Source organism: Buceros rhinoceros, unplaced genomic scaffold (assembly GCF_000710305.1).
Source record: "Buceros rhinoceros silvestris isolate BGI_N320 unplaced genomic scaffold, ASM71030v1 scaffold17875, whole genome shotgun sequence".
Taxonomy (NCBI): Eukaryota; Metazoa; Chordata; class Aves; order Bucerotiformes; family Bucerotidae; genus Buceros; species Buceros rhinoceros.
This window is the reverse complement of record NW_010412462.1, coordinates 4,194-14,656: the sequence shown is the minus strand read 5'-3', so window position 1 is coordinate 14,656 and position 10,463 is coordinate 4,194. Positions and strand designations below refer to the sequence as shown.

At 42.6% G+C, this 10,463-nt stretch overlaps 1 protein-coding gene across 1 annotated transcript; it reads right to left on the bottom strand.

Annotated features, from left to right (window-relative positions):
- Positions 1 to 2,176: 2,176 nt before the first annotated feature.
- SRD5A2 (steroid-5-alpha-reductase, alpha polypeptide 2 (3-oxo-5 alpha-steroid delta 4-dehydrogenase alpha 2)) lies at positions 2,177 to 6,192 on the bottom strand (the record flags this gene model as incomplete). Its single annotated transcript, XM_010136416.1, has 4 exons — positions 2,177 to 2,243; positions 2,810 to 2,960; positions 4,007 to 4,108; positions 6,027 to 6,192. Coding segments are annotated over 4 exons (486 nt in total), but the record flags the coding sequence as incomplete, so codon positions are not given.
- Between the last annotated feature and the right edge of the window lie 4,271 nt (positions 6,193 to 10,463).

Below are 10,463 nucleotides of genomic sequence, written 5' to 3'. Positions count from 1 at the left end.
AAGGGACCTGGGAATGTTGGTTGACAACTGGTTGAATATGAGCCAGCAGTGTGCCCAGGTGGCCAAGAAGGCCAATGGCATCCTGGCTTGTAGCAGCAATAGTGTGGCCAGCAGGAGCAGGGAAGTGATTGTCCCCCTGTACTCAGCACTGGTGAGGCCACACCTTGAGTACTGTGTTCAGTTTTGGGCCCCTCACTCCAAGAAGGACACTGAGGTGCTGGAGTGGGTTCAGAGAAGGGCAACAAATCTGGTGAAGGGTTTGGAGCACAAGACCTATGAGGAGCAGCTGAGGGAACTGGGATTGTTTAGCCTGGAGAAAAGGAGAAAAATCGCTCTCTACAACTACCTGAAAGAAGGCTGTACCGAGGTGGGGATCAGTCTGTTCTCCCAAGTAACAGCTGATAGGATCAGAGGAAATGACCTCATGCTGTGCCAAGGGAGGTTTAAGCTGGATATTAGGAAAAATTAGGTTGTGAAGCATTGGAACAGGCTGCCCAGGGAGGTGGAGAAACAAGTGATAGAGTGCAGGAAAACGGCCTCAAGCCGAACCAGGGGAGATTTATTTTGGATGTTAGGAAGAATTTCTTTGCGGGAGGAGTTGTGAAGCATGGGAACAGGCTCCCAGGGAGGTGGTGGAGTCACCACCCCTGGAGATATTTAAAAGACGTGTGGATGTGGTGCTGAGAGACCATGGTTTAGCGGTGACTTGACAGTGCTGGGTTAACAGTTGGACGTGATGATCTTAAAGATCTCTTCCAACCAAAAGGATTCTGTGATTCTCTGATTTCTGTGGCAATAAAGACAAATAGTAATAGTGCAAGAAGGGAGGGTTTGCCCAGAAGGAGGAAGCCAGTGTGAGCAGGACTTGGTAAGCAACATCACTGAGACTTGTTTCCTGCAAACAGTGAGGTAATAGCTAGCACAGCTCTGTGTTTTACATAAATTTTATTGTGTTTTGGAGAAAATTGTGTACAGCCAACCAGCTTACTCCAGCAGCAGGTAGCATCTGTAGTCTGTTCATTTTCTTTCCAGCTACTCGGCATAATTCTTAGCAGCTTTTTATGCTCTAAAAGGTGACTAAAACTATCAGCATCTGTGGGGATGTCTCTTCCTATTGGGGTTAATGACATTTTTTTGAAAAATCCTTTTTTCTGAAATTAAGAAGAGACATCCTTGTGTTTTTGTGAAAATTCAGTATTATCTCTATCAGTTCCTAATATGAGTGTCTGAAAACATTCTCTGTACACAAAATGTACTGCCAGGGTTGGAGAACATTTTCTTCAGCACAGAGTTTTTTATTAGTTGTAATTTTTGTCATACATCTCCATCTCAAGTCCTTTTATGAATAACAATTGAATGGTTTTGAGCAGACAAATTTTTATTATGAAAAGAGCTCTAGATTTGCAAGAGAAAAAAAATCCTAAAGGAGTTGCATTTGCTTTAACAAAGTAACATTTAAAAAAAACCCCTGATGGCGGAAGATGAATCATCTGAAAGTGAGAAGAGTATTGCTTAAGAAAGGAACACAGACATTGTTCTTGTGAGTACCAGCTAAAGATACTTCCATCTCCATGTACTTCGCATCATCTCTGTGCAATGCCACACTGCTCCCAGCTTTGTGCCACACAAGTACCCTCTTGTTGCATTATGGTTCTGGGAGCTAAACTGGCTTTTAGGAAAAAAATAATGGGCTGAGTTATTTTTTCCTGGCAAAGGAAATCCCTACTCCAGTTTAAAGTGGGGCAACACCTAGGGCAGCGCCGGCAGAGAGAGGTCGTGTGTGCTACGGCATGGAGGCAGGAAGAAGAAGCTGTAGAAGTGCTATAAATTTGAGTGGCTGCTGAAGAGTTTCTCTGAAGTCCTAAGGTTGCTTTGTTCTTTTCTGCATCAGTTTTTAGCCAATGCTTTTTCTCTGATGTAAGTGCAGTTACATATCCATTTTTACCGCAGGCAGAACTCCACTGGCAAGCAAACATTGTTTGGGGAGTTTCTTTGCCCACAGCTATCTGCAATTTCCCCTGTAGTTAAAAACAAGAACTTAAGTTCCATGTTACTTTCCTGGCTATTACAACCTCAGGTTATCATTTGTACAATTAATTATAGTCAGACCTAACATTAAAACAAGGAATTGAAAAAAGCCCTATAAAAACAGAACACAGAGTCCGTATTTCAATCATTAAAAAACAAACGGAATCAAGGCTTTCCTTGATTTTGGATAGTCCGTAAATGTCTTGAGATAGTACCTGAAAAAAAATAAGCAAGAGAGTGAACCTGCATACATGCAAGAAAAACTGCACAGTTTCAATACTGCTCAGCTGAGGAACCTTAAAACTCCATCAGACTGCCTTGCTTTGTAACCTCTTTGTGTCACTCTGCAAAAGAGCATTCCAAAACTAGTTACACCAGATTACTTAATTTAGTGAAAGCTGATAATACTGGTAAGGTTCTAACAGACCTAAAGGTAGAAACTTTAGGAATCCAGAGCAGGGGACCATATCTACTCCAAAGGACTGCAGAGGTTGCAAGGGAACCCTTTAGAAAGGTTCACATTTACAAGGCTCAGTGAAAAGAGTCTTTAACATAGCAGAAGCAGTGACATAACTCACGTCGCATTAAACGACTGTCAGGCCCACTTGACTCAACAGGGGGTCCTGCTGACTGTCACAAATAAACCAATACACTTCTTGAACATAGTATTGAATTTTGATTTTATCTTAGATTCTGGCCCTGCTTCTCTGCTCCTCCTTGGCATTTTGCAAACTGCACTCCAAGAGCAAGAAGTAGCATATGGGAAGAAGCAGTTTGATACCTGTGATGGTGATAAGCACGTGGCCCAATGCAGCAAAGAGTAAAAAAGGCAAAGGCAAAGGCTGGTAGGGACCAGGTTGCTATGGCAAAACCGAACCATTCCACAATTTCTCCAAAGTAGTTGGCTCCAGAAACGTAGGTGAAGAGTCCCCCTGCATGAACAGACAAAATATGTAATTTTTACAGGCATCTCATGCACCTGGAAAGTTCTTCCCCATAAAGCTGTCAGCAGCAGAATACGCTGCCTTTCTTATTCAGAACCCCTAACAGTAACCTAAACCCACTGTCCTGGAGCCAGTGGAGCCATGCCAGACTACAAGGAGGATCTTGTACCAGACTCTTCTATGACTGCAAGCATCAAAGGTGATTCTATTCCAGAGGCTTCCAGCACTTTCACAACCATTTCTTTTCATTTGGAAAAGGACTAAAGAGAGTCCATTATTAGACATAAATTGAAATTATTAACATTAGTCAATTCTCTTCAGGCTGTAAAAAATATTTTGCAACTCCACTGCTTCTGGGGAATGCAAAATCCAGATCTCAGCTTTGTGTCTTAGCTAATCAAAACATCTACAAGAGGCAGGTAATTGTCAGGGGTGAGAAACCCTGGGCAAGAGATATTACCATCTGTAACAAGACAGCAGAAGGAGTCAACACCGAAACCAGGAGACTCCCGGATCCCCAGCCATATTGCTCTGCAGAGCATTTCCTGGTTCAGCGCTCTGGCACACAGCTGGTCTTCCTTACCAAGTCCCGCCTTGAAGGAGATGGAAACGAAATTCTGCGCCTTGCATTTTGGTGTTAGTTTTTTTCCCCTAAAATTTACACTTCGAATCTCCCTTTTGCAGCGTAAGAAGTCTACTATCTCTTCTTCCTGGGCGTGGAGAAGGATACTTCCCTCTTTGCAGCTGCCTTTTACAAGGTTAAAATCCTCTTCCTATGTCCCATTTCAATCCTCTCTAAATTACCCAGCTCGTTTCCTAAAAGTCTCCTCACAGCTCATGTTATCCAGATGCTTTTGTTGCTTGTCGTGGTCTGTGCAGCCAGCTCACACTAGTCCCTGCAGCCCGGAGGGGCATCCGGACCAAGTACCTGTGCAATACTGGCATCTATGCTATTATTGTCATTTTGCTGCGGATTCAGTCAGAAAACGTTACCTATCCTGCTTTCTTCACGGAGGTGGGGGATAAGAAAATACCTTGAGGAATCTTGTAAGTGACTTCCCCCGGTTTCCTCAGCTGGCGCAGCAGGAGATCACTGTGAATGTTGATTCCCATTCCCAGCAGAAATAAGAGGAGGCCTAAGAAACAAACAAGAAAGAGATTAAAAAGACAGCTCTGCCTAGTTAACCCTGCTCAAGCACATATGTGAGGTTTATCTTTGGAGCAGGCAGATAGGAGATCTAATGTGAGGTGGGTGGATTCTTTTTCAAGTCAAAAGATGCATTGATGCTGAGAAGGCTACTGAACTGGAGAAGCATAGGTGACCAGTGACAAATGATATCTCTGTGTCAGTTGTAGGATCACAGTCCTCTGAGTTCATCTGCATTGCATAGCTTCAATGTGAAGAGCAACGCTGGGCAGATTGACGATCATCTGGAGCCCACTATTTTGCTGGTGAGACCAGCTGGTGTGAGAAAAAGCTGAACATCCCAGCTGGCCATTGTCACCATTTATTGCGCATCAAGGTGGGGAACAAAGTACCCAACTGACATTACTGGGTAATGGCAGCCAACCATGGCTGTGGATGTTACTGCAGAACAACCACTGAGTTGTAGGCAAGTACCATTAATCTAATTTTACAGCTGAGAGGAGAGGAGCAGAGAGGACACAAACCTATCCAGCAAGCACATCACTGGATCCAGGAAGGAAACCTGCATCTCAGCACAGCTCAGTCTGCTGTCAGTGAGGCTGCCTGGTGGAGCTATGGGCATGCACGTGGAGGGAGCAGTTACTCTCTGAAGAAACCTGAGAGTTTCTGGACAGAATAATTCAATGGCCATACTCCTTTTAGATGAAAAACTAGAGATATTTGATTGAGAAACTCTGCAGCTGACGTGTCCTACATTTCATGCCACATTAGACACCAAGAAAACCACCTCTGGCAATGATTGGGAAGCAAGGAAAGAAATAGAGATGGTGAGTGCTACCAAGTACAGCAAAAAGACTAAGTGCTCATCAAACCTCAACACTTCCAGTAGCAACAGAAAGTTGATAAGAGTCTGTATAGCAAGAATATACTGTTTGGTTTTTATTTAGTATTTCAAGTACTGCTAATGCTGACCTCCTTTTCTTTTTTTCATAAATATATTTTTGATTTATCATGCAAATTATGGAATATGATGGTTTCTTTAGTGGACATGGGAGCTCTTACTGAACAATGTCCAGGATTTTTAATACACGATGCTGTCTGAAAAGACCGAACTTGCCACCACAATCTGAAACGGTACAGACAGTACCTTGTTATTTTGTACTTGTCACTTCCAAGATATTTCCTCAGACCTCTGTGTTAGTCTCCATTTCTCTGCGTGCATTTAAGAAGCATTTGGTGCAGCACCAAATGGGTAATGCCGCCTAGCTGCTCCTGGTCAGTTATTTTGTTGGGGATTTTACAGAGTGAAATTCAGTTAGACTAATAAGTTATGGCAAATAAAGGAACCATATTAACGTACAACCAGACTGTGCATGATCTCTGATCTCCCCATGTACCTTACACAAGAAAAAAGAGCCCTTTGTCCCTAAAGCCTCATTTGTGCTGGGGTTTTGCCCTTCTTTTCTCTTTTGGTCAGCATAGCTGCCTCAAGTGCAAAGCTCCCTGGTGGGGAAGAGAAAGCAACACTTCTCACTTGCACATGGCCGCTGCTGGGTGGACACTTCTGGCTGAGCAAGGGCACAAACCCATGCAGCTGAGGCCTGAGATTGCATCTCTGCAGCCTCTGGCAGCAGGAACCTCTGGAGTGGTGTCAGTAAAACAAGGCTGGTGATTTGAGACTGGCACATTACATCATATGCTTTCAAAGGTGGCTGCATAGCAAAAAATAATAATAAAAAAAAAGTCACTGTACATTTATTTGGTTTATCTGCACCAGCAGGCAGGTTTTATGCTGATTTCCATCACAACTGATTTGACTCACATGTTCAGTGAAGATTAGGAGATCATTCAAAATGCTTACAAATTGCTTGGAGATTAGATCTTGGGAATCCTGCAGCTGTAATTACCTGATGTAAATCTGATGTCAGTGCACCAATCATTTGGATATTCAGCACAGTAAACCAAGTAGTACCCCTGGAGGAAGCCATTATAGATACAGAATAACGTGCCAAAGAAAAGCAACTGCAGTGGGAAAGGTCTGCCTCTAGTGAAGAAGGGGTAAATAAATGTCCTATGGTAGATAAGAAAACAAAGTCAGCACATTACGCACGATAACATTGTATTTGCAATTTCTCTACTGTAGGAAAAAGCCCCCACAACTTTAACAAAACACAAAATATAAAAAAGGTCAATAAAGATAAAAAAAGAAAACAAATGTAACAAAATAAAATCAACAAGTAACGGAAGCAAGAAATACTGCAGATACCCACATTTTCCTGGCCCTTCAGGACTGAACACGAGGCGAGAAGCTAGAAATCTCATCCAGCGTCACTGCTGCCTTGGAAATGTCTCTCTGCCTGCCTTCTCCCTTGTTGGCAAAATGAGGAACTCGTGCCCACAAACAGCATTTCCATTTGAAGACCTTGGCTGCCCTCTGTGGTAACGCTGCAGAGGGCTGAGCAAAGGGTGCTGTGGAGGCACATGGGCACACTGATGTTCAAATCAAAGTATCGCAGGGCAGCACCCATTGCGATATTGATTCCCCAAATGAGCACTGCTATGCCACAAGGGCTGTGGAGGAGCTTTGTTATGGAGAAGGCCCCATGGATTTCTTCAGTCGTGTTACACTGATTCCTGTTGAATACTTACAGAAGACTGTCAGATTTGTTCTTCATGTACTGTCAACACCAAGGCACAACCTGGCATCTGATTTTCCTGTGCCCAATTCAAAATTTTTCAGTTATCCCAGACTGGGTTTGAATAAGTATAACAGTTAAATGTCAGTTCTGAGCAGCAGGTGACCTTGCTATCAGTTCAAAGGGAAAGTAAGACAAAATACCCCAAAATACTTTCAAAAGTGAAACAAAGCATTTTAACTCTTGCTCATCATGACATCTACAGATGCCCTGGTGCCGCAAACTGCTGTAGAGCCTCCTCACCCTTCATATTCCTCTCCTCAAACATCCTGCCCTGACACGCTTTGCCCTTCCCTACTTATTCTTACGGATCCTGCAGTAGCCCGACAACGTCAACAAGCCAGCCATTTTTAAGCAAGGAGAGCAAGTAGACTGTTAGCAGCCACCTGTACTGCACCGTGTGTACTGTGTCCCTTTTGCTAAGAGTGTGTGCACAGTGACACACGCTCTGGCACAGCCTCGGAAACAAAAGCCGAGCTACAAGCCAGGTCACGCACCCACCAGCAACACCGGCAGGCAGGAGTGCTGGACTGGCCTTTAAACCTCTGGCAATACCCACTGCAGGTACAGTGCGGACAGCAGATCTCCTGCTGCAGTGTTACAGGTGTATCTCATCGCCTGGCGTAAGGAGGGCTGAAAATTCAGGAGCTGCTTTTTTTTTCTGGAGCTGATGTCTAGCTGCAGCTGCCTGCAGAGCCTACCAGCGCAGAGGGTGTGCAGTGGCTGTGCCTGCCACTGGGTGACTGCCAGCTGAAGGGCACACCTTCCTCGCTGGGGCAGGGGGCTGCTGTGTGAAACCATCTGATAACTGTAATCACTCGCTGGTCCAAGGTCCATTTTGTAAACTCCTCCTAAATCATTGTCTAGTGACTACGATGGGAGCAAGAGAACTCCCTTTTTATTTTAATCACACAGATTTACAGATGACTAGCTATGACTTTCCAAACCACATGTAAAACATCCTACTTCCATGTTCCTCCAAATAGCTTTGGACAAACTTATGATGACTATAATTTAAGGAACGAGAAAGATACACATATTACTGAAAAGCTTACAGTTCAGCTGTATAAATGAGTAGTAAACCTTTCATGTCAGGTTCATTTCCAAGTGTTCTGTTTAAAAAAAAATGTACTCAGTCTACAGTCGTTGATCCGTTTGTGACTCACATATGAAATCCATCCAACCTGAAGCCTATTTGTAGGGACACTCTTTCTTTGCGGTCTATTAGTAGCAGGTTCAGGGTTGGATGAAGACTTCTGGCTGAAGCAGACTCATCTTTGCTGAGCAAGAGACGCCGGCACGCATCTGATCACAGAGTCAAGGACTGAGGAAACCCTGAGACAGATGGCACCGTGCTTGGGTTTAAGGAGTTCTTGAGAAGCAGGGCAATGGAGAGCAGAATGTCTGGGCAGCAGAATACGAAGAGGCATCATCATTGGCAACATCAGTGGCAAAATAAGAAGTGTGGGAGAGACTGCCATACTGAACCATTGGGGCTGCTGAATTTGGACTGGAGATTAATAAGAACAGACATATTAAAGATACAAAAATAACATACAGTATTAGAAAATAATTTATTTGGGAGAGCTGGATATCTGTAACCAAGAATTTTTATGATACTGAATGGAAATAAGTTTGAACGAAATGAAAATATATTCCTGTTAAATATAATATAGAAATAGCATTGAAGTTAAGAGCTTGGCAGGACCAGGATAACCACAAATTACAGATGCAGGCAGGTCCTTTAATAAAGAGAAGAAAAAGGCTAAAGGTTTGGAATGCATAATCATTTTCATATTTCAGGGGATAAAACGTATTCCATTCAAGAGAGCCAGGTCAACCCTGGCAGCTGAACACCACTCGCCAGGGTAGTTGACTTGGGCAACTGCCCACCATTTACTGCACTTGCTTTTGAATGATCAGATATTGGTTTCTGCCAAGACAGAGCGCTGACTGTGAAGGACCTTTGCTCTAATCTAGAATGATAACTTCAGGGTTTCATAATGTCTCATGACTCATCTAACTGAATGAGTTAAAAACGGTAAACGCCCTAAAATAGATAAGCAATTGCTTAGCACCAGCATTTATGAGCAAAGCTCCAGAGTAATATTTGCTGTCCCAGGAAGGCTCACACCGTGGTTGATGGTACTTGCAGAAGCCAACTTCACTAAATGCTGACAGTCAAAGGGAATCGGCAACTGCGCTTGTCCTCAGGCCACACAGTTAAATACAGACTTCAGGTTGAATCCTTGGTGCTGGGTCAGAAAAGCTCGGTTACTTACAACTGCATTTGAATAAAGAGGAATTATAGGAAAAAATACACAAATATTTGCAAAAGCATGTGTGTCTGATGTGAATGGCTAAAAATAACATGCTGCTTCTGTATTACTGCCAATCATTGCTGAAAAAATACCATGGTGCATTTGACCTTGGATAAATTTAAGGAATCTGAGCTACATAACGTGCAGTTCCAACAGTGTAAACACCTATGGTCAGTCATTCTGACCATGTAGCACTGGTCAGTAGTGCCTATTGATTCCTACAAATTTTAGGCGTGCTATACAGTTAGCAAAGTAAGAAAGACAAATAGAGTTTACGGATGAAACTGAGATCTCTTCACATTGTATACAGGAATTATTAGATGTGCTATACTTAATAAAATACAAGATGCAGAAAAAAAGAAGAAAAAGGGAAGGGTCAGGACCTAAGAATGGTTATTTGGCTTTAATTAGTAAAGAACTGTGTAGGCTCGACTCCAAGGCAAACGTTTTTGCTCTTCTAAGTTCACAACAACAGGAAGCAGCTTTCAAAAGTGTTTTGCAAGTTTGCTTATTATTATTAAATTACTTCCTTACTCCTCTTGTTCTTCTTCCATTATTTGTGAAACTGTCTCTGGAAAAATCTAGTATCCTCCAGTGATTACCAGCATCCAGTTAGAACCAACGAAGGAGAATTCTTCCCTGTCACTGGTAAAAAAGGCACTGAATCATGAAAAGCATTGATGTTTTCTACTGGTTTTAGCAGGTATAGGAACGCAACCCTATACTTCGATTATTATGCATTTTCTAAAGGGAAACCAATAACAGAATTTTTGGGTTTAGTGCATTAACAAGCTGCGTCAGCAAGTCACAATTCATCAGCAAGTTACACTCAGTGTACCTATGTATTGGTATATTTGTTTCTACAATATTTCCTTGAGAAATATTTGGTCTCCAAACCAAATATGTTTTAAATACCCTTAATTAAAAATATTATTTTATTTACATTTGCTTATTTCTTACTTGTTTGTAATGTGGAAAGGAGATCTGAATGAGACCTGGATTTTTCCATTAGGAAAAATTGATTGAGCAGCCACAGCCAAAGGCAATTGAAGCAAAGACCTAGAACCAGCAGTTTTTTAAACTGGGCAAATTCATTGGAAAGGTGGGGATTTGTTTTTAAAATATTTTGCTCTTTCAATAGCGAAAGAAGGTAAAGTGAAGTGAAGGAAATACGTCCTCTGTACAAATCTCTGCTGAAATCCATACCATACCCCACACACCTACAGTCTGTCCTCAGACAACACACAGCCAGGTTCTGGAGTCCACATTGTACAGCATGATGGACCTTTTGGTTAAAAAGCCAAACACTAATACTTGTAAAAGCCTC